Below are 24,163 nucleotides of genomic sequence, written 5' to 3' on the forward strand. Positions count from 1 at the left end.
GGAACTTCTATGGGTATGACCGAAAAATAAATAAATAAATAAGGCATGATTTATTTTAAAACAATCGTACATATTTTTTTTTTTCCTCCCTGTTCAGGGCACTGACTTTTTCAATTAAAATAATTTCAAAAGTTTGACATGGATGGACATCCACTGTCACTGGGTGTGAGGAACAGGCTTTGCCTTATTGACACTTGGTGGAAACAGAAAATCTCCTATCATCCATCTCCAACCCTCCGACCAGCACTTGTTTGGGCTGACACAACAGTGATGGTCATTGGTGCCATTTTATCAGGGAAGGCAACTTCCATTTCTCAACCTCTTAAAAAATCTAGCCACAGAGAAAATTACAGCAATTGAAGTGTAACACAGACATTTGTGACAGTGGGAGAGAAGACATCTGTGTCTGGCCCCACTCTTTTTTTTTTTATTTTGACTACACACAGTGGCATTTACAAGTTCCTGGGTCAGGAACTGAACCTGAGCCATGGCAGCAATCCGAACCACTGCAGTAACAATGCTGTATCCTTAACCTGCTAGGCCACCAGGGAACTCCCTGGACCCATTCTTGAGAACAAGTTACCTCCTGTTCAAACCCCCCAGGCTGTACTCAGACTCAAGCGGTGAAGAAACAGCTTCTTACGAAGTTTTGTTTGGAACCTAAAGCACACTCTCCCCTTGGATGATTATAAATGACCAAGAGAATAGAGGGCCTGGCTCCAATGACCCTGGGACTGAAGAAGCAGCGTCCTTGCTCATGATAACCCAGCAAGATATAAGTGGATGCAGGCTGGCTGCTCCAAAGCTCTGACATATGCTCTTAGGGTGTCAGGTAGAGTTTGTGCCTGGCCTGCTCTCTGAGAAGGCACTAAGGAAGCAGGCCTTACGTTCAGCTGGCGCATCTTGTCATCAGCGTGGCTCTCTGAGAAGTGCTCCACGTTGGTCAGCTGCAGGTCCATCTCCGTGAGCCACACCAAAATGCTCTCCCTGGTGCCTTCAAATTCCTCCCTCTGGCTGGTGAAATGCTATGAGAGGGAATAAAATCATGTCTGTGTTGAGGGCAGAGTGAGCGACAAACAGCGAGGTCTCTCTCAGCAGAGGGCAAAGGATACCTGGAGTAGCCCTGACACAGGAGGTCTTCGGGAGTTCGGGTGGGGTCCAGAGCCCAGGTCTGCCCTGGCTGTGTGAAACCGACAAGCCCCTAACTTCTCTGAGTCTCAGCGTCTTTGCTGGTAAGCAAGGTATGGGGATGTTGACTGTGATGCTAGGATTCTTTCAGCCTTTGAAATTCTCTAATTCTCCAGGCTAAGGCAGTGGCTTTCCCAATCTATCCTTTAAGGAACCCTCCTCAGAGTGCAGGCTGGGCACCTAGACTTCTGCAGGAGCTTAGGCTTGACAGAAGGATTTAGCAGCTCCAAGATATAAAAGTACTGATCTTGGGGTTGGGCCTGGACTAACACCCATTTGCCTTCACTGATACAATTCTGAATGTATTTTCTTAAAGAAAGAAAACTCAGACTTATCACCTCCAATTAAGGATGCCTGTCAGGTTATCAGCTGATAGGTGGGCAGCTGATTCTCAGACAAACATAGCATTCAGTGCCAGGTGAATGTCTAAGCTGGTCACAGTCAAATCAGCAGAAGATAAAGAAATTAATACAAGGGGGTTGTCTGAAAAGTTAGCAATTTCCTCCTGAGAGGGTTAAAAAAAAAAAAATCACCCAATTTTCCTCTTAGGAGGGTTTCAAGAACACCCTGCTTTGAGAACAAAAGCAAGGATTAAAATCATTTCCTGCAGCCACAACCCACACCCATCCTGTCAGTTTACACCTGGGCTCACAAAGGTGGACATAGGATGTCCTGGGAATTACAGAAATCTAAGGTGACTGTTTACACCCCAACATTTGAGGTTCATCACCAAGCTCTGAAATCGAGAGGATAAGCACTGCCCCCAAGCTCTACAATCCGGGAGTGGGGGGGGGGAGTGGGGGGGCTCCATTCATCCCCTTGAAGTGCAGGGACCAACAAGACACACCAAAGTGGGAGATGGGCCAAAAGGGTCCCTCTTCAGCCCGAGAGGCACCTTTGTCAGGCCTGGTAACAGTGGTGCCCCAGACTCTGGACATATGTGAGCTAACATGCATACCCTCAAGGGTGGCAGAAGTCCAAAAAAGAGATGTGTTTAATAACACAAATCCCATAAACAGGCTCTGCCCAAGAAGCCTGTTCTTAAGCAAATAATTTCTCAAAAAAAAAAAGAAAAGAAAGAAAAAAGAAGAAAAAGGAGGCTTTGGGCTTAAACAAAAGGGAGGGCTGTGCTGGAAGCAGATTAAGACAGTTGATGACTCTTCCACCTGTGGCTTTGTTACAGGCCTGATATCGCATATCAACCCCCACCCTGAACATCTACATATGCCCTGGGGATGCAGGGGTTACTCTGAGTCTCCGCAGGACAGCCGTGACCCGCTTCTGCAGGTTGTCCCAGCGCTGGTTGCCCTCGTGCACCATCTGCTTCAGCTTGCTGGCTGTGTCAGTGCGGTTCTCTCGGGCCAGGCGCCGGTACTGCTTGTTGATGAGCTCTAGCTGCGTGAGCCGCTCATGGATCTGCCGCTGGAAGGCCTGTGGCACAGGGTACTGTCAAGCCAAAGCGCCAGGGAAGCCCTTCCAGACCCAGCCCCCAGCCCCAAACTGCCCCGCAACGGAAGAACAGGCTTTCAAGTTCACTGCATAGTGGTTGGCATAACTGGTGATGCCCCCGCGGAGCCGCAAAGCAGCTGATGACAGGCTGGGGACAGGGCAGCCCTGGCCAGAGGTGGGGGAAGCCTGCCACCAACAGGAAGTCATTTCAGCCACTCCTGGCCCGCCACGTCCTTGGTTACCAGGAGCGCTGGTTGGGGAGGGTCTTCACCTCAAACCTCTTCAACTCCTCCTTGGCAATGGTGTAGAGCACAGCAGAGGAATTGGGGAAGGCCGCCGTCTTCTCGGCCGGCTGGAGCCAGTCCTCGAAGCGGGAATAGTCATCTAAGAACTTCTGCCACAGCCTCCACGTCTCCTCAATTCTGATGGAACAAAAGAAACTCAACGCCATCCACTAGCCAGAACTTTGATCCGGCTTTTTCTCCTGGGACTGGTCCCATTGCCAACCCCCCGGCATTGGCACTAAGCATGAGTGGAGCACAGACCCTGATCCTTTCCAGGAAATAACCAGGGACACATCACTTCTTGGTCAGAGCACCCTCCTCCCGGGAGTGGCAGGCCGCTGGGCACTCCTGCTCCACGGAGGTGGCCCAGCAGGAGACAGGTGTCCTCTGTTACCTAAAGGACAGCGGCCACACGTGTTATGCCCGACTAGGGGAGACATGGCCCTGACTCTATTTTCCTTGAACGACTCCTTTCATGAGCACTGGTCACACCTACTGAGCCATCCCTCCAACTCTTGGCATGTCTCTCAGTGAAGGGGACAGAACACTGCCTAATAGATCTAAAGAGGACCAGGGGCTGGAGGACCACGTTGAAGACACCCAGGGCTGCTGGGTCCTTACTTCATCCGCCGTTCCATCGACATGGCACAGATGTTCCTCCAGCGCCTGTCCAGGCTCCGGGTGGTCTGCTGGATGGAGTCGCACTCGGTCTCATTGGCACAGGCATCCGAGTCGTGCAGGAGGACGTCACAGATATTGAACACAGACTCCACCCCCGCACTGTGCTGTTCGATGTCTCGCTGCAGGTCCTACACCAACGGGAGAGAAGAGGCACTTTGAAGTGGGAGGGTAGGGGGCCGGCATCCAAGGAGCCCCAATGACCCCACCCTTCTTCCAGCCTGGGGGACATGGTCTTGCGAGCATCTCTACCTGGGACTTGGGCTAGGTGGATTCTCTCCTCCATGGATCCCTGTGCTGTGGCACCTGCCACAAGGCCTGGCTAAGGGCAACAAGGGGACGGATTTGTTGAACTATGTGAAAGGGTGGGAAGAGTGGGGGTCCATCCCAAGAGCCCACTACCCCAGACCTGGGGAGGGCACAGGGTCTGCTCTACACCACCAGTCCCCAGGCCCCCAGTTCAGACCTAGTTTTGGGGAGGTTTTTCTCAGAAAACTGTCTCCAACAGGATGTAAGATGTCAGCCACAGAAACTCTTACCATTTTATCAGTCACAGAGTTCTTAAGTCTCCAGAGGCCTCTGTGCTATCTGCACACAGACACCCCCCACCAAAATGTGCATGCAGCTGCCCAGGGTCCAGAGCCTCCCCCACCCCACCCCCGAGCCCAGCCTAGGGCTCATAGGCCCAAGGAAAGAATTTGGGGCAGAGAATCTGCCCTCCAACAAGGGGGTCCAGCTGTGGCTGCAGCTCCGAAAGTGGGTAGGGTCTCTGGCATCTTGTGCCATGGTGAGGACAGTAAGACTGGCTCAGAACAAAGAACATTCACCAAGAGAAAAGGTATGGTCATAGAAAAAGTGGAAAACTTGCTGAAGAATAAACACAGCATTTTCAGTTATCACCTAGAGAATTTTTCTTCTGCACAGAACGGCAGGGCGGGGGCGGGGGGGGGGGGTCCTGCATGATTGAGGCCTCTCCTGATAGCCAGATTCTGTGATGCATGCATGACATGTGACCACACCACCCATCTTAGTACCAAATTACTTAGTACCCAAGTGAAAGAGGAAGACAAAGTGAAATAAGCCACTGCTAGCTATAAAAGTTCCCTGGATTCAATGAAGTTTATTTTACAGGAAGGATGATTTTATAAACAGTGCCTGCCCCTGTCTGCACCAAGGCAGCATGAAGGTCATCCCAGGTCACTTTGATATTTAATAATTTTGGAGCTTATGATTGGATCACTAGATACGACTAATGTTTCCTTACTTTTCCTCTGATAAATGCACAATTTAGATCATTCGACATCCAGGCAGAAATGAAAGAAGAAAATGGTAACACTCAAAGCACGTTTTAAATCAAGCAGTTCCACATAGGTCCTAACTGATGAAAAGTGAGCACCTCAAAGTTACATTCAGAAGAAAGTGTGTTTTTCAGTTTGTCCTATGGAGAGAGATACGCAGGTGATTTTTTTTTTTTTAAAGCTCTGAAGTGCAGGACAACTGCCTGAAATGCTGCAATGGGAATAGCCTTCTTGGGGTCAGGGGATGACAAGCTTTATAATTATTAGGTTTAAATAAAACTCCAGGTTTAAGAATTCTTGCCTGTTCAAAGAATTGCCACAGGCTTTCTAAAATTTACAGGTATTGATAAATATCCCTTTCAACTTTTTTCGCCAAAGTAATAAAGAAGGAATCTTAATGCTGGTGCTAAATGGGTAATAGTGACAACCTGCCCCCGACCTCCCCTGGTAGGGGTGGATAGGACATGGCTGAAAAGCATTCAAAAAGTCCAGTCTATGGATAAACATGAATGCCACGTATTTTAACAGCCTCTTTGCAGCTCCTCTACATTATTTACTTAGCACATTTGAATAAAACAGCTAAAAAAAATCCTGATAACTATAAAGGGTAAACAACAGCAAGAAATGAGCTCTATGATAATTTACAAAGGACCATCAACATCTTGATTAAAAAGGAGTCCCAAGTTTTTCAAAACTCCCAAAACAAACTCTAAAAGAATGGCCTGCTGATATTGAAGTATGAACTAGTGAGTTGCCTTGTAAAATACAAAGTGGGGGACCATATTTTTTTATTTACTCTTATCTTTTTTAGGGCCACATATGGAGGTTCCCAGGCTAGGGTCTAATCGGAGCTGTAGCCACTGGCCTACACCACTGCCACAGCAACGCCAGATCTGAGTTGTGTCTGTGACCTACACCACAGATCATGGCAACGTTGGATCCTTAACCCACTGAGCAAGACCAGGGATCGAACCTGTGACCTCATGGATCTTAGATTCATTTCTGCTGAGCCATGAGAGGAACTCCGGTGGACCATATTTTAAAACACAAACCACTGAAATACTGGACAAGTAACATTTTGCAAACTGAAATAATCCCACCACCTGTGCCCACTGAGGTCAGAGTCTGCATAAGGACCGAATTTCAAAACTGTTCAAATGCAGATATGAAGTGGGACTTAAGCAACAACATCAAACAATGTGAAAGACTTCACCAACGGTTCTGGAAACAGAGGTGCCTGTTCGTTTTGTTCTGCTCCTGAGCAGGTGACACTGAGCACTGAAGCTGGCGAAGAGCTACCAGCAGTCAGGGAGCAGTGAGGGGGATGGGGAAGGAACTAGAGCTGAGAATGCAGCTAGGAAGAATGAGAATACAAAAGAAACTAGAAAAACAAGATAAAGGGGAGGGAGAAGAAAACCTGGCTGAGAGGGCAGAAAATCATGTGGTTGTGGGGGCCCTGGGAGGTGGCTTCAGAATGCCTCTGGTGGAAGGTCTGGGGGTAGCAAGCAAGTTCTGCGGGGGTGGGGGTTGGGGTCTTGGGAAGGATTTGGGGGTTGGCATGAAGATGACTTGGCCCACTAGGGAGGGGACCACTGGTAATTACAGGGAGTGGGGGTACCTAACCCTCCATGCCACCATCAGGCCCTTACAGGGAACCAGGAAACTAAAGAAAACTGGAGAGAGAGGCTGAAGACTCAGTGAAAACGGTCTGTGGTTTAAAAGCATCACAAAGGTGGCCACCACTTCTTTCATATTTTGAAGATGATGAATTCTACAGGAATGACAATACAACTCTCATTACCTAAGGAGTCTCACACAAAGAGGAGAAGATCTGACTCTACCTGCACCAGACCCCCAAGGATATCATGATGAGTGGCTCTTAATCACTTTTGAGGGCCTGAGGGCTCTGGCAGAGGCACTACTTACTAGGTGATCCCAGATGTTTGGGTCTTATTTCTGGAAGCAATCAAGCAATTTATTATATTTAAATTAGTGACAGAAACACAAGTCAGGTTTTTAAAAAATGGCCCATACAGAATTTTTACGTGTGACACATTTTCTGGTTTGGGTGGAAAATGCAAGGTCTGGGTTTAGTTATAACTTTTTGTTTGTTTTGTTTTTGTTTTTGTTTTTACTTTTTAGGGTCACACCTGTGGCATATGGAGGTTCCCAGGCTAGGGATCAAATTGGAGCCGCATCTGTGACCTACACCACAGCTCATGGTAACACTGGATCCCTGACCCATTGAGTAAGACCAGGGATCGAACCTGCATCCTCAAGGATACTAGTCGGGTTTGTTACCACTGAGTCACAATGGGAACTCCAGATATAATTTTTTTTTAAATAAGAATACTAAAGGTTTTCTCAGGACATCTTTAGTAGGCAGAATATCAGCACACTCCCCCCCTCAACCTCCTTCCCCCCACCCCCCCACTATGTTCTTATCCCCACGACCTGTCTAGGTTACAGGGCAAAGGAGAATTAAACCTGCCAATCAGCTGCCCTTATAACAGGGAGATTATCCTGGATTATCTGGGTGGCCTAATGGCATCCCAAGGGTCCTTCAAAGCAGAAGGAGAGCCAATCTGAGGGAGAAAGGCACAGAGAGATGAAGCATTGCTGGCTTTGAAGGGGACCATGGACAAGAAATGCAGGCAGCCTCTAGGACTTCAAGGCAAAGAAAGGGATTCTCCCCTAGAAGCTCCAGAAAGGAACGCAGCCCAGCAGACGCTGTGGTCTGAGCCCAGGGTCAGATTGCTGACCTCCAGAACTGCAAGATGATAACTCTGTGCTAAACTGCTACAATTGTGGTGATTTGTGACAGTGCGATAGAATATTAATATAACATCTCTCCTCTCTACAGCAATGGCAGTCCTGAACATTAGCTCCATAATTGCACTCTGTAACTGAGGGATAAGACTTTCATGACAGTGATTCTGAATTCTAAAGAGGAAACCTCCAAATCAACCAGATTGAAATTAAAGATGGTTTCCGTACAGGAACAGACATGGTCGAGAGAAGGGCAGCTGCACCAAATTGCACACTCCTGGAAATAAATTCCCTGCAATTTAATGACGTTTTGTCACACTTCAGATTTACAAAATGTTAACACACGTTATTAGTCCCTGCCAAATTTAGCCAGTCATTCTTTAAGAGGAAAAATGTTGTCAGCTTCTGTTCTAGTTACCTGAAAAAAACTCACCAGTTAAGGTAAATGGTTATTCACAAGGCCTTGTCTATGAAGAGACTGCTCAAGAAGTTCAACCTAATAGATCAATCCTGTATCAAAATGAAGCCAATAATGTTCAGTAGCTGTGACTGTACTGACAAGGGCATTAAAATCTTTGTAATGTCCATTAACATGGTAGTTAAATCAATATTCATTTCTCCAAAAAGCAGAGACAGAATTTCGATGACCTAAATAAAAAAGCCGTACTTAAATTTCTGAGGCTAAGTGGAAAAACCAGTATTTTTACTTTGCAGCATTGCTAAATCATACTAGTTTGAAAATCCGAGAACAGGCATTATTCAAACAGTAATCGTAATAGGATTAAATAAAGATCTAAGTCGAGAGGACTATCAAATACTTAGCACTATTTCATGGTAGCGTGAGATGTTGCTTGTTACCATGAGAAAGACTGACCTCAACCCAAGAGAATTCATCATCAAGGGGTGGCCTCTGGCCTTGATAAGAGTCTGATGAAAAAGGTTCAGCCCTGGTTCTGCCCCTAAGCAGCTGCTATTTGCAGGCGAATCGCCCTGCTGTGCTGACAGACAACAAACACCGAAGCTCTGGAGGAAATGTGAAGAAAACAGATACAGGTCTGCAAACTGGATGACGACCATAATGCCTATGTGGTTAAAACAGAATCCGCTCTCAAGGCTGAGAAAAACAAGTGAAGAAAAGCTACTCAAAGAATAAAAGAAACTTAACTGCTTGAAAAGTAAAGACAAGCTCAGGCCCTACACATGAGAGTGAGCATGTCAACGTGAGCCCAGGCAGGGCAGGAAGGGACTTTTGGTAAGTCAGTGAGACCCAAGAGCACCCATCAGGTTAGGGCCAGGGTTTTCACACTATGGAATTTCCCAGGTTGGCTGAGAGACATAGACCTGATGACTGAAACTCCCAGAACATTGCAGGAGAGGCTTTCTAAGGCAAGCAGGAACTACCCTCTCACTGCCTTTTTTTTTTTTTTTCCCTGAAGCTCTATCAGACACACCAAGTACTATCCCCCAAAAACCTTTGGTTGGAAAAATTATGAATTATGCCTTCCAAAACTAAATTGATTAAAACAAAAATCAAAGTGAAGAAAAATACAAAATAAAAAAAACTCTATTTACACAAAGCTTAATGTCTGCGTCCTAAACATTAGTTGCACCCCACCCCCAATCCCCAAAAACACGAACAGGCAGTCAGCTTTCTCTGGAAAAAAAAAAAACAACCCCATGTTATGAAATGTGGACCAGATAAAACACACAACCATAGCGGGGAAGGTTTGAGGTAGTGGAGCCCATGTACAGCCACGCGATGATGAGAGCCCACTTCTCACTTCCCCACCTGCTGCTCAGCGAGCCTCTTCTGGATCTCCTGATCATCGCAGACATCATAAACCACAGGCTTGGAAAGTTCACACTCGATCCGAGCTAACCAGGTGCGGAGGTTGCTCATGTTCTTGTCTAACTGCTGAATAAAAGCAAAGGTCTCCTTCAGCTTCTTCACCCTAAGCATATTTGCAGGGAAAAAAAGAGATGGAAAACAAAAGTGTAATGTTTAGTGGTGCAAAGAACATGCCCGCAGGAGTGCTTGCTGGAGGCTAGACAGAAATCATCATTGGTTGACTTTATAGCAAGGACAATGCTCATGTCCCCTGAGATGAGTTTTTACAGAAAATGAGACCCTTTACAAAATTACTGTTCTGGTTGATTTTCAAATGGACTAAAAGTTAATCTACCCATGTAAATGTGACAGCCTATCATTCCCAGGGTGGGATCCCCTGAGATGACACCCAGAACATCTGGGGCTCCAGAGGAGACACGAGATGCTATTTCTTTCTTTCAAGGTGAAGATAATGACATGTCACTTCCATCCAGTTTCTGTCTTGGGAGTCACCAGGATTGAAGCAGACAGGGACCTTCGCTGATGGGTAAAGACTGTATCCACCTGGTTCACTTGTTTTTCATGGGACCTTCAACTTGAGCCAGTACAGAGCTTGTGCCAGACCCCACTGTGTCCAGCCTGGGGGACAGGGGGTGCTCTCACATGGAACCAGCCCACTGTGGGGCTGCCGCCTCAGCCAAAAAGGGGGGAGGGGACCCAGAATATCCGCAAGGGCAGTTCCAGCTCCATGTACCTCACCAACCCACTGATGGGACATGGATACACACATGGTGTCAATAGCTTGGATTACTGGCACGTCAACAGGGACGTGGTACAAGGGCTGAGGGAAAGATTTCCACATAGATGTTGAAAGAAAATGTGAAAATACTCAAGCAGAGCGAGTGAGGGCTTGTTCTAGTGACCTGTGGCTCTTGAGTTAATGCCAGAGACTTCCAGTAACAGCTGCATGGAAAGTATCCACTGATCATCACTTCTGTTAGGAGGTATATGAGAACCACATCCCATGGCCCTGACCCTAACTCACCACCTGCCCTGCATGGCAGCTCTTCCTTGACTGCCTGGGAGTAGACTTCTGCCGCCCTCCTCACCCTCCTACCTGCCTTTGGTCTGTAGCCTTCGTATCCACCAAGTCTGATCCTTGCTCAAACCTTCCCCCATGGCCCTCGCCCTACCCTGATCCACCAGCTTGAACTCCGGACCTTCTCAGTTCCTTCACTCCACAAAGCAGCTCTCCTTCCCTTCTCCTGGAGCATCTGCCACTGCTCTCTAAAAGGAGCCCACGTGCTCATCCCCATCCATGTGCTCCCGAAGCCCCCAGCTCTCTGGCTATGTGTGTGTCATTGTGCCCATCATGTCACAGCCCTCACTGGCCAGGCTGCACAGGGCTGGCAAGTACTCCCCACACAGTCTAGTGGCAGGAGGTGCTGGTGGACATTTGTGACTGAATAAATACATAGGAGCTATTACGCTATTATTTAAGTAAACCACACAATTGTGTGTGTTTTATTTTTATGACTGTTATTTTTTGCATCCTACTATGGACCAGATCGACCTGGGGTGGACCTCTAGCTCCAGCTCTATTTCCAACTAGTTTTATGATTCAGGGAAACTCCTTCAACCTTAGTCCCTCATCTTAAAAGGCCTCTGAGGTCCCTTCAGCTTCAGAGAGGCAGTGGCATCTGGGTGACATTTGGCCAGAGGTGAGCAGACCCTGGTCAAAGTGCCACTGCACCATCTATAAGCTGTGAACCTGATGTCCAGTCTCCATGTTATCTGCAAATTATCCACCTTGTAGGCAACTGTAAGAGGGAAACAAGAGGATGCACATAAAACCTTTGGCATAGGGCAAGACTCAGTAAAATACTAGCTCTTACTGCTGCCGACTGGCATCACATGCTATAATAATACCTCATTTATGAAGCATTGGACCCACTAAGTCCTTTTACAAATATTTTATCCACAACAGAACCACAAGGTAAGCAAACCCAGAAGAAGGCCATGGAGTCTGGTGATGAAGAGCACTGACTCCATGGTCAGGGTCTGGGAATGAATTCTGGCTCTGCTTAATATAACCTGTAAAATGGCATCAAGAGCAGTGCCTTCCTTCACTAGGTGGCTGAGAGGGCAGAATGAGACATAGACTCATGAAAGCTTCTGGCACAGCACCTGACAGAGATAAATTCCCAGAAAACTGTGGTCGTGAAATTTTTAAAAAGGTCTATTTTCCAAATTACATTCTTACTGCAAATACCACAAGGAGAAATTTCCTTCGAAGCCACACAATGACTTATTAAAAAGGAAGTAACAGAATCCGGAGGCCAGGCTTGGATGTAGCTGTAACCTATATCCTTCCTCTGTTCCCCTGGCTTCTGAGGTACACCCCTCTCATCCCAATGTCCTGTCACCCTGACTGCCCAGAGAACAGAAGGAACCCTTCAGACAATGCTGGAGCCGGCTCCATGAGACAAAGTCTTCCATGCAGTTTGCAAGGGGCTGCCTTCCTGGGAGACTCTGGATGGAGAAGCCCTGCCCTAGAAGTTTCCCAAGGAGGGGAGAGGCTCGAGGGGCAGCTGCCTCTGCATAGCCTTCCTACTTCCTCATCCTTCCTCCTCTCTCTTCTCAGAGTGGCAGCCCCCACTGCTCCATCCAGCACCTGACCCTATTCTATCATAAGGATCCCAGCCAGCCCCTTTATTTTACAAGTAGAAGGCTAGAATGCAATGATTTAAATGAAGGGTGCTAACAAGTAATAAAATAACCTGGATGCAAAAATACTGAGATGACGTGATCCTGAATCCTGCTAATCCCAAGGAGTGAGGCATACAATAAGCAGAGCGGGGAGTATGGAGAAGGTACCCCAGGTCAGGGATGTCCAAAATGTGGTGCTTAAGACAAACCAGTGGAGTGCGACAATGAAAGATTAGACTTTCTATTGCTAACTCGTTCTTTAATTTTTTATTTAAAATTTTTTTTTATTTCCCCAATACATTATTTTTGCTTCTACTGTACCACAGGATGGCTATCCCATTCTTTTAAAATTTCAACATTGGATATGCTTTATAATTCACACACATTATTACCAAAATGAAACAACTACAGAACATGCTAACATCTATATGTGTTAAGCCTGTTGTACATTACCTGTAAGTGAGCAAACACATTTAACCCTCCCAACAGTAACATCCCCATTTGACAGACAAAGTAACTGAGGCAATGAGATTAAATAACTTACAACAGTCATACGGTCATTAAGCGGCAGAGAAAGGATTACAACCTGGGCCATCTGGCCAGAGCTGCTGTTTTAAGCACTTTTTCTTCTGGCATCTCCTATAAACCTGTACATGCTAATGTGCACATATTAGGGGTATGGGGTAGTTTCTATCACCTTCAGGGAACATGATCAGAAGTCTAGACTCACAGCTCCAGGACACACTGGGGTGTAGGAACCCAGCCTCCAAGGGCTGAGTTTTAGGGGCTCACTTTGCCCCTCCATTATTTCTTTTCAATAAACATTTAACCACTGGCTTTGTCTTGGGTCCTGTGCAGACCCTAAGGATTCAAAGGTAATGTCTTAGATCTAAATTTAAACATTCTAATACAATACTGGAGGTACTCAATAAATGTCTTCTGAATGAGTAAATGATGTTCACTCATACCTTTGAATTTGTCTTTTTCAGAAAAAAAAGGTGGTCACATTACATTTTAAAGGAAAAAGGTAAAGATGAGCGCAACTGTTAAGCCATCTTGCCACAGTTGGCTGCCACACTACGAGCCACACACGCTTTTTTTTTTTTTTCTTTGCCTTTTTGCCATTTCTTGGGCCGCTCCCGAAGCATATGGAGGTTCCCAGGCTGGGGTCGAATCGGAGCTGTAGCCGCTGGCCTACACCAGAGCCACAGCAACGAGGGTCTGAGCCGCATCTGTGACCTACACCACAGCTCACAGCAACGCCGGATCCCCAACCCACGGAGCAAAGCCAGGGATCGAACCTGGAACCTCATGATTCCTAGTCGGATTCATCAACCAATGAGCCACGATGGGAACTCCAACACACACGCTTCTAAACCTCAGTTCCACAGTGGGCAAACGTAGTTCCAAACAAGCACACCCATCACACAAACACTTAGGGCAAATTAAGGAGGGAAAGAAAAGAAGATCGCCAAGAAGCTATAAGACATTCATCCAGTCAGGACTAGCTTCTATGTCCCAACCTCTGGTGGAAGGTGAAATATCCCCAAATGCCCAGTGGAATAAACAGATGTTGTTTCTCAGATAATCACATTACCACTTACTCTGGGAACCAGCAGATTTACTGCTGTGTCTGTGTCGTTCAATTCTGCACAGACATTAATCTATCGAACCATCATCTTTCCCAGATCAGGAAGGACACGCCATTTGCCAACCCAGGAAACCGGCCTCCGAGGTAGGCCTTATTGATATTGCTCTTGGAAAATTTTAAATGCCGAGTTAATATCGAGAAACAAGGAAACACATTCAGAAGCCAGACTGTTGGCACAGGGAGACAAGCACAGCTCTGAATGACATCAACCAGCAAGGCAGCTTCAGAAACCCACCATCGCTGCCCTGGTCCAAGCTTTTTGCAGGTGCGCTTGATTCATGCTAACCACACAGGTATTTGAACAAACTGTATTTCTCTAGAAAAAATAAGCCTAATTCCTTGAGCTGAATGCTAGTTCGAGGGTTGCAGAAACAAAACATTTAGATGCAAAGTGTTTTTTTCACCTGTATGGACTACTGGAAGACCAGAATAAAACTAAAACATTAGTATATGATACGAAGCAAAAAAAGGATTCTGCCAAAGAGAATACAAATTAAAATTTATTTTGTGGGGAATGTGGGTAGAAATACAGAAAATAATCAAGGTGAATAAAAATTTTCCTTTATCTTTAGCTAGCAATGGGTCAGGATTTAATACCTATAAACCCTGCTCTCCTTCCAAAACAAAAATCAAGCCAGGTGATTATCACTGGATGTATAAAGCCCAAAGTCTTAAAATGTCCAAGGAAGGCTTTAAATATCAAATTTATGTATATGGAGTGGTTTACATTTCAGTCCTATTCTCTACATGCTCAAAGGCCTTTGGATCAGCATTAAGTTAAAAAATTCTTATGTCAATGTGGACAACATAACTTAAAAAAAAAGAAAAAAAAGGAAAACTAAGGTGGTCAAAGTATCTGAATTTGTAGTGAAAAGAGCAGATACTCAGACCAGTGGGTAGCTGTCAGTTGCTAAAGACACCGTGCAAATTCTGCACAACTGCATCTTTGAAAATGACTAAACATCTTACTACTAAGATAATCATTACTGGAATATCTTGAAGCCCTGATTTGAGGGCACCAACATTACAATACATCGTAGCTAATCGCCTCTTTGAAGCATTTATGCAACCAGAGGACTTCCATTTTCCACACAGCACACTCACTTCTCTGCCCTGCTTGTCAAAGGCTGGCTGCAGACACTGCGCGCCTGCTGACACGGGGAAAGAACCCTCCCCCATGGCTGAGCGCACACACTCCGAAGCCACCATCTCTACCGTCATTTCTATTGTAACCAACATGCGAGCGAGAGACAGAGAGACACACAGAGACAGCGGCCGCCCCTCCCGTATGCAGAGCTGATGACTGAAATGGCACTTACTGTTGATGAGAAAAAATCATTCCTTAGGTTGAGCGAAACCTCCAAGTTCCCGGCTGTACCTCCACCAGGCGGCCCCTCCCCCGCCTGGCGGCCTCTCCATTCACTGGTTCAGCATCTCCCATGAGCCGCCCTCCCGCAGGCTCCCATGGGCACGGCCCCGCTCACCACCCCAGAGCAACGCCAGCAGGCAAGGGGGAGAACTGCTTCTCCACGAACTGCAATTTTTAATCTCAGTTTTCTCCCTTCCAATAAACAAATATCTCCAGCTCTTGCCTCTCGCGCGCACACACACAGTCTTTGTTCTGACGCTACAGAATTGCAACGCTAGAGGAAATAAAGTCCCAGTGTTATCTTGGCTCTGGGTTATTTATGAAGTGCTATAAACCCAGGGAAGAAACATTTAGATTGGGGGCACGGAGAAGGGGATTTGTGTTCTCATCAAATTAAATGTCTCTGTTTCAGGTTTAAAAGCAACAGTGAAATCTGAAGCCCCCAGGTCCAAGAGGAATGGCTCCTCCTTTCCTCCTAAAAAAAAAAAAAAAATTTCCCCAGGACGTTTTCTGCCCTGTGTTTTTTAGTCCTGGGCTTCCTGGCTTTTAGGAAGGGCAGAGACTTCATTTACTCTATTCTTTTGCTTTTTTTTTTTTTTCAGGGGAAAAAAATTTCTATCTTGTAGTATAAATGGTATTCAAGACTTCGCAGAGAAAGAAATTTTGCAGTTTTTCTTGCTAGCTCCTCTTAGGGTTTCCCATAAGTGAGTATCTGTAAGTTTCTCTATTGCCCTATGCACAGTTAGTTCTCCACGTGATCCTGAGTGGCTCTGCTCAGTGAAACACCTTTGGTTTGTGTCCAAGACCCTTTTAGGCTCAGTCTCAGCACCATTTGGAGATTTGATAATGTGAATCATTTTTCATGGGTCCCTGAAGCCCAATATTTAGTCATTATTACATTACCACCTTGAAACATAGTAAGCACACTGTAGACCAGTGAAATTAGGAGTGCACATCTGGATAAAGTTCTCCTCAAATGCAGCATCTAATTTGTGTGCACATACTTGGCTGTCCCTGGTGACCCCAAAGGCTCAGTGCACTGGACCTGGCTGGTGTTGGGCGCCAGCCTGCTGACCCTGTGATGGCTGCTGTCTCCTGGGGATGCTCCCCTACCCTGGGGAAGGCACTTCTGCAGGCTTGGGAACAGCAGCCACCTGCTTCAGGGGCGGGACGATGGGGCTGAAGGGAAGGAAGAAGGAAACAGGGAGGCCGACTTTACATCTGACCCTCCCTGAGCTAAAATCCCTGAGTCCTTCCAGTCCCGCTGGAGCAGGCAACCTGCTAAGACCAGAGCAAGTCAACTTTCTGACTAGCAGCATTGTTTGGTCTTCCCAAATAACCTTGAGAAAATACAGTCAAAAGGAGAGCAATGAAAAAGGTATCAGTTTAAAAAGGCACCTATCTTCCTGCCCATTCTTCAAAGGGTGGAAAACCAATCTTAACACACAGTTGTCATGGTAGTAACTGCTGAGCTTAAGTGACAATATTTTAAGTACTATTACAAAGCAGGTGGTCTCTTTACGTTGGTAGGTAAAACATGAAAATTATGGTTAGTTTAAAAGTTTCTTTCATGGACTTGATCTTTCTGATAGGAGAGCCATCTGCTCTCAATAGGAAGGGACCATAGGCAGTATGTCTGCATGCAGCCTTCCTTCAAAACACCAGCCTAAGGATGCCAAGTCCACCAGTGATCAAAGAGAAATTAGGAGAAAGGAAACATCATTCATGACTTTTTTTTTTTTTTTTTTTTTTTTTTTTGCTTTTTATGGCCATACCTGTGGCATATGGAAGTTCCCAGGCCAGGGATCAAATCGGAGATACAGCTCCCAGCCTATACCACAGCCATAGCCAACACAGGATCCAAGCCATGTCTGCAACCTACACCACAGCTCATAGCAAAGCTGGATCCTTAACCCACAAGCGAGGCCATGGATCAAACCGAATCATCATGGATACTAGTCAGGTTCTTAACCAGCTGAGCCACAAGAGGAACTCCCTCATGACTTTTTTTAAGGGGAAAAAAAAAAAAAAAAGCCTCCATGTTCCTTTTCCCATAATGAATATTTAGAAAAGAAAAAAAATTAAAATCACTGATGATTGTAACACAGACAGAAACCAATATAAACACTCTGGGGTACATCTTTCTGCTCAGCTGTCTCATCTGTTTTAGGCACTGAAAGCTTTGACCAGACCATTCTCACAAGATGCTAGAAAGAGTCTTTAAAAAGAGGCCCCACCCCTACCCCTCACATTTCTGACGAGGCTCTGTCAACATGAACAACCAGACAGAGTCGATCACTGAGGACACAGGGCCCCTGCTTCACGGATGGGGCAGAGCAAAGACTTTGATCAATGACATGCAAAGGGGGTTCTGGGAAATGAGAGGAGATGGACTTTTAAGGAGTTCAACTACTGGGATTTTGAAATCAATGGTTCACAGGGTGAGATTATGTGTCAAGCTGAGGCTTTCTCTGGCATCTGTCCCATTGAAGGGTCCAGAGCTGTGGTCCATGCTGGCTGAAGCAAGGCAACAATGCATCCTTTGGTCCACTGCCCAACATCTTGTGTCTCAACTATTCTTATTTATAGGTAACTTAGCTTTCACCAAAACATGGGATCACATATATCAGTAGTTCTGAAAAATGACTTCTGTAATTTCACCATCTCTCCTGCATTCAGGGTTTGCTGGGTCACTTTTCAAAGATATTATCTTAGAAAATACGGGGAAGAGGGGGCGCCAACAGCTACAGTTTTAACAAAGTTAACTTTTCATTTCTTCTGTCAATAGGCATAGTAAGATATAATTAATATTTATCATCAAATCAGACTGGGTTCTAGAATAATCACTACAATATATAGCGTTTCAAATGGACCTTCTGTTGAAAAAATTAATAGCATGTTTTATAAAAGTTCAGATGTCACAAATGTAAGATGCTGCCCGAGAGGGATGCTAAAAGCTCCTTCCGCAGCTCTGATGCACAGCCAGGTCTGTGGGTTCTAACTCCCACATCGGGGCCTATGTGACCTTACATGAGGAAATCGGCATTAAGGCTGACTTAGGCACCCCAAGCCCCTTGATGATTTGGTTATTTCAGGAGACATGTCCTTTAGATTCTTTAAGAATTACACCGGAGCTGAGAACCACTTTAAAAGCAGAGGAAAAGCCATGGTTTGGGTCTGTGCCCCTCACCTCCCTTATTATAGAGCCATACTGCACAACACTGCACAACACTGAAGCCAGCACACCTGTGTGTGGACGGACCTACCATCATTCTGGTGCTTTTTCATCCAGGATCTTGCACATAGTTTACTGACAAGGTAACACACTCCCAGAGGTCACAGGACTTAGTCACTATAAGTGGCAAATCCACCGTGTCACCTCACCCTGCTGCTGACCCCAGTGTGGGCCCCAGACCAGCACCATTGGCAATACCTGGCACCTGTTAGAAATGCACATTCTGGAGTTCCCGTTATGGCGCATCAAAAACGAATCTGACTAGAAACCATGAGGTTGCGGGTTCAATCCCTGGCCTCATTCAGTGGGTTAAGGATCCAGCGTTGTAGTAAGCTGTGGTGTAGGTTGTAGATGCTGCTCTGATCCTGTGTTGCTGTGTCTGTGGTGTAGGCCAGCAGCTGTAGCTCTGATTAGACCCCTAACCTGGGAACCTCCATGTGCTGTGGGAGCAGCCCTAAAAAGCACACACACAAAAAAAAGAAGAAGAAATGCACACTCTTAGCCCCACCCAAACGTCCGGAATCAGAAGCTTGGGGTGGGGTGGGGGTGGGGGAGGGGGGTCCAGCCATCTAAGTTCTCAGAAGCTCCAGGGATTCTGATGCAGGTTCAAGTTTGAGAACCACTGCCCTGCTCTGGAGGGAATAGTTACAGCTCCATTGAGTTCTAGGTTTTAGAAAAATTCTGATAAACCACCTTTAAAAGTCTCACAGGAGCCAAGTGCTCTTCTGACGCATGATGCAGGGGGACAGAAAGACCCTGGCTCCATCCCACCCTGTGCACGACTGCCACTGCCCTTGGCTCAGTTACTTACCCTCTCTGAGCTACAGTGTCCTTCCCTGTAAAATGGAGAATTCTGACCTTGCAGAGTTGTATATATATGAGCCTGGCACTTAAAAAACCAAATACCACTCGTTTCTTCCCCTATCTTTCCCCCACCCCAGCTCCACATAATGGAGCCTCCTACTTGAAACAAGGAGTAAATTTAAGGTGCACTTAAGTAACCCAGTCCTCATGTCTTATCAGTTCTTTTGAAATTTACCTCTCTGTGTTGAAATAACAGGTCTTTTTCAATTTTTTTTTTCCTGTGGATTAGACCTGATTGAGGTCCTGGACTTCCAAACACCATTTCCAAATTTGAAGTTAAAGGCTTATAGTTAAAATCTTAAAGTCATGAAGCTGGGTACCTATATAGGGTCTCCCTCTAAATCTTACTTGTTTTTTACAAGAGATGCTGTCCCCCCCCCCACACGTCAATGAAGCAGCAGAGCCCTGTGAACAGGGCAGATATGGTTAAATGGTGTCCAGAAGGCTCTGGTCATATGAGGCCATTCCTCATTTGACCAAAACCTCAACCAGGGCTGCAGGTTCTGGTCAACGTGGTTCAAATTCTGTAGCCTATTCTCTCCTGCTCTTCTGTTTTTTTTTTTTTTTTTTTTTTTTTTTTTAATAGCACATGGAAGCTCATAAGCCAGGGACCAAACTCAAATCACAGCTGCAGCTTGCACCACAGCTGTGGCAATGCTGGGTCCTTAACCCTGCTGTGCTGAAAGGGAATTCCCCTCTCCTGCTTTTCTCATAATGATTCTATCAATGTCATAGACCAGACAAGGAGCTGATGCCACATGAAGCCAACATATGACAGGTCTTCTGCCTGAACCCAGATTCACCTACAGTATAAACTAAGAGTTCCCTCGACACTCAGCCATCTGTCTCAGTCTGGCCTCTGCTTTAAAGTAAAATAAGTTATTTCCTCTCTAGTTCCCAGTTTTAAAGAGATTAGGTTCTCAATATGTTCTTCCCATCTCAATGTAACAAACTGGAAAGGTCTAGGGGGGCAGGGAGGCAGCACAACTGTGGGCAAGTTATTTAATTCAGTGCCTCAGTTTCCCCATCTGTATAATGGGATAATGGCATCTACCTTTCAGAATTACCGTGGACATTAAATCAAATAACACATAAAAAACACATTGTTAAGAATACAACCGGCAGTCAACATGTTTGCTATGATTTCAACTCCTTATTTTGCCAACTGCTCCTTCCTTAAAGACCAGGGAAATTTCACTTGCTGTTTTGTTTTGTCTTTTTTTTTTTTCTTCCTTTTTCCCACCAAGGAATTGGCTGAAGACGGAGAGGAGGGAGGGAAGCAAACAGCTACTAAAACTCTGAAGTGACAGAATTCCCATTGTGGCTCAGTGGTTTACAAACCTAGTGACCTAGTATCCATGAGGATGTGAGTTTGATCCCTGGCCTCACTCAGTGGGTTAAGGATCCGGCGTTGCTGTGAGCTGTGGTGTAGGTCGCAGATGTGGCTTGGATCCTGCATTGCTGTAGCTGTGGTGTAGGCTGGCAGCTGCCGCTCCAATTCAACCCCTAACCAGGGAATTTCCATATGCTGCGTGTACAGTCCTAAAAAGAAAAAAAAAGAAAACAGGAGTTCCCGTCGTGGCGCAGTGGTTAACGAATCTGACTAGGAACCATGAGGTTGCGGGTTCGGTCCCTGCCCTTGCTCAGTGGGTTAACGATCCGGCGTTGCCGTCAGCTGTGGTGTAGGTTGCAGACGCGGCTCGGATCCCGTGTTGCTGTGGCTCCGGTGTAGGCCGGTGGCTACAGCTCCGATTCAACCCCTAGCCTGGGAACCTCCATATGCCGCAGGAGCGGCCCAAGAAATGGCAAAAAAAAAAAAAAAAAAAAAAAAAAAACAAAAAAAACCCTCTGAAGTGATATAACCAAAGCACAAGTGATTAAGAATGAATCATCACTCTAGGTCCTTTAGCAGAACTAAATCCTGCTCCAAGAACAGGTAGGATGTTCTTATTCACACCCTTTTTTAGTGTCAGGCACCCAAGATGACTTAGGAGAGAAAGACAATGAAGACAAAGACCAACAAGACATGGTTTACCCACAGGAATAGACTGTATTCTTATGTACTGGACAGTCACTCATTTCAACAAGTATTTGAAGCTCCATTCTAAGCATTGTGAATCTACACGACAGACACTGGTGTCATGGGTCTCACTATTACATGTAGCCGTGGGAATCCTCTTCCACTCAACAACTGAGCTACTTCATCTGAGTCTTTGCAGGGCAAGGCAATGATAATAAATAACCCTTCAGTAAGTGCTGGCTCCCTCATGCTGGCCTGTGTCACTTGTGAGTCACACGGCTTTCATGCCCACAGCCGCCTCTGATGAAAGCAGTGCCATTAGACACATTTTGTAGATTGAGAAACCAAGGCTCAGAAAGGTTAAATCACTACTCAAGTCTCCAATGGTAAGTGGTAAAGGCAACTGGCTCAAAATCTGTGCTCCTGATCCTTGCTTGCGTCACCACCATGGCTTACCATAGATTTATTTTTTCAACTGGCAGTAGAGAGAAGTTGAATTCAGCCCAGCTTATGCTGCCTGCCAAATCACTGAGTATTTTCTTCAACAGACTCTGCACTACTAAAAAACAGTGATTCATACTTTATTTTGAAAGCCAAACCTTTAGTTGAAATTTAAACTCTTCTAAGACTTAGCCCCAATCCACCTTTCTAGCTTCATCTCCTGTTCTTGAGCCATTTTCTCTTCCTTTCTTCCTTTCCTCCTTCCTTCCTTTTTTTTGGCTGTGCCCATAGCATGCAGTAGTTTCTGGGCTAGTGATCGAACCTGTGCCATAGCAGTGATAATGCCAGATCCTTAACCTGCTGAGCCACCAGGGAACTCCTCCTGAACAGTTTCCATACTGCTTTACCCTGTACCTTTCTGCTCACAACATACATTCCTCCCTCTCTGCCACTAGCAGCATCCCCACCCCTTATTCAGGACCATCTGGGAAGAGCATTCTCCTATTAGGCTCTCCCAATCCCTACCCCCACTCAGGGAAGAAGAGATCTGAGCTCTCAAACCACTTGGTTTTACAGCTGCTCACATGTCTGCTCCGTTAATGTAACTAACTCATCTTCTTTCCTGTCTATAATTCTCAAAGCACCGAGCCTGGTAACTTGCTGGCTCACTCAGGTTCACCTATGAGTGAGATAAAAGGCTGAATTATTAAGATCATTTTATTTTCAGTATTTCCAATTCTTTATTTACCTTATGGGTTTCTCCTGGAAAGTCCACATGATATGTGTTCAAAAATGAGAGCACCCTGTTATGCAAAAGATCGGTTTGGCCAGTGGAAATACAGCTGCATGAATAGCCTCAAAGCCAAGCAACTGTTCTTTCCCTGACAGGTTACAACTGAAAAACGCCTTGGTCAGGGTCTCTCTTTGGACAGAGAATTTGAAGACGGAAGACATTTGAAAGCTTTGAGTGGCACTGTCATCACTATTTCATTGGGAAATAAAACCACCCATCTTGTTTTCAACAAGCACTGGACAGCCTTGATTTATGATCATATAGCCTTAGTCCACATCTTGGGACCGGATGGCCACTGGGGACCCGGCACACCCAGCACACACTTGCGGAAGAGCCCTGCCTTGAATGTGGGGGCAAGGGAAAGGGGGGAGCAGTCAGGGACATTCGGAAGCAGCATCTAGAAATCGGGCCTTGGTCCTAACCTGCCTGCACCTGCCACACAAGCAGGAACAGGCAGTTGTGCTTTCATCCAGTGGACGTGCAAGTCCTAAGGCAGTGTTAGAATTGCTAAGCAAAGCTCCTCATGGACCAGCTTTCATTTAAACCTCATCTAATTCATGTGAAATTTCAAGCTAAAGAAAAAAATACTACAGTGAGCTAACCTAAAATGTAATATTCCTATATTGCTGAAATAAGAATTCAAAAAAAAAGGAATTTCCACTCATTTTTATCCAACATTGCCTTTATCTATAAATTGCTAAAACTGCTGAATTACCTTAGAGGAAGACACAGCTCCATTTCTAGATCTGTGAAGTAACCATGGTACCTGGGGAAGTAGGGATCCTTTTCCTGGCCATTTCTTACCTTGATCCAATGACATCAAAAAGATGTTGCCAACGGTCATTAATTTTGATGAGCTTGTCATCGATCTCAGCCGCTCTGGTCTTGTTGCTGGCCTTGATCAACCGGTCACCCAGTTGTTTTAATTGTAACTTGTTTTCACTGAACAAATTAATTTCTTCCATGCAGTCCTGGCACAGGCACCGAAACACAAAGCCTGAATCATTATCAAAAATTCACTTCTTTGCCAGCTATAAACACACAGTTGTGCCTGGTGACATTTTTTAAAAACCAAAAATACTTCTCATCCCTGTGAATGCAGCTCTTCAATGAGTAGCTAAAATGTCAAATGAGGCCCACTCAGTGCATGCAGTGTATATAAGGCAGGAGTCATTTTCTTTCTTTCTTTTTTTTTTTTTTTGGCTGTGCCCATGGCATGCAGAAGTTCCCAAGCTAGGGATTGAACCCTTGCCACAGCAGTGACAACACTGGATCCTTAACCATTAGGCCACCAGTGAAAGGCAGTAGTTACTTTCTTAATTCAAAAGCCCTGGTTCTGGTTTCCCTTCATAGATTTCTTCTAACTTAACCTACTTGGGATCTGAGGACTACTGAGTATAACTCAATTAGCCTAATCTACCGGCAAGTGTTTTCCTGAGGTTTAGCTGAGTGGCATTCTGGGTGACAGCAGCAAGAAGCCTCTTTCTTCCTTTCTCTGTGGGAATTAGGGATCCTTTCACTCTGAGCCCCACTGCCATGGCTCCTTCTCATTTGGCCTGGGGAGCCCCTTCAAAATACAACTAGAGC

General features: G+C 45.7%; 1 protein-coding gene across 9 annotated transcripts in view; it reads right to left on the bottom strand.

Annotated features, from left to right (window-relative positions):
- Nucleotides 1–24,163, bottom strand: part of SYNE2 (spectrin repeat containing nuclear envelope protein 2) — a 440,757-nt gene that overhangs the window by 15,036 nt on the left and 401,558 nt on the right. For all 9 annotated transcript variants that reach the window (XM_021074116.2, XM_084983049.1, XM_021074177.2 and 6 more), the window contains 6 exons: nt 23,381–23,547; nt 9,456–9,618; nt 3,543–3,730; nt 2,909–3,059; nt 2,437–2,619; nt 888–1,025 (listed from right to left, as the gene is read on the bottom strand). In XM_021074116.2, coding sequence (XP_020929775.2) covers nt 888–1,025; nt 2,437–2,619; nt 2,909–3,059; nt 3,543–3,730; nt 9,456–9,618; nt 23,381–23,547 — 990 coding nt within the window. The remainder of the gene's footprint in view (nt 1–887; nt 1,026–2,436; nt 2,620–2,908; nt 3,060–3,542; nt 3,731–9,455; nt 9,619–23,380; nt 23,548–24,163) is intronic.

This window comes from Sus scrofa, chromosome 1 (assembly GCF_054392235.1).
Source record: "Sus scrofa isolate SSC_HxYL_T2T_F1_AM1 chromosome 1, Sscrofa_HxYL_maternal_Yorkshire_Landrace_v2.0, whole genome shotgun sequence".
Lineage (NCBI taxonomy): Eukaryota > Metazoa > Chordata > Mammalia > Artiodactyla > Suidae > Sus > Sus scrofa.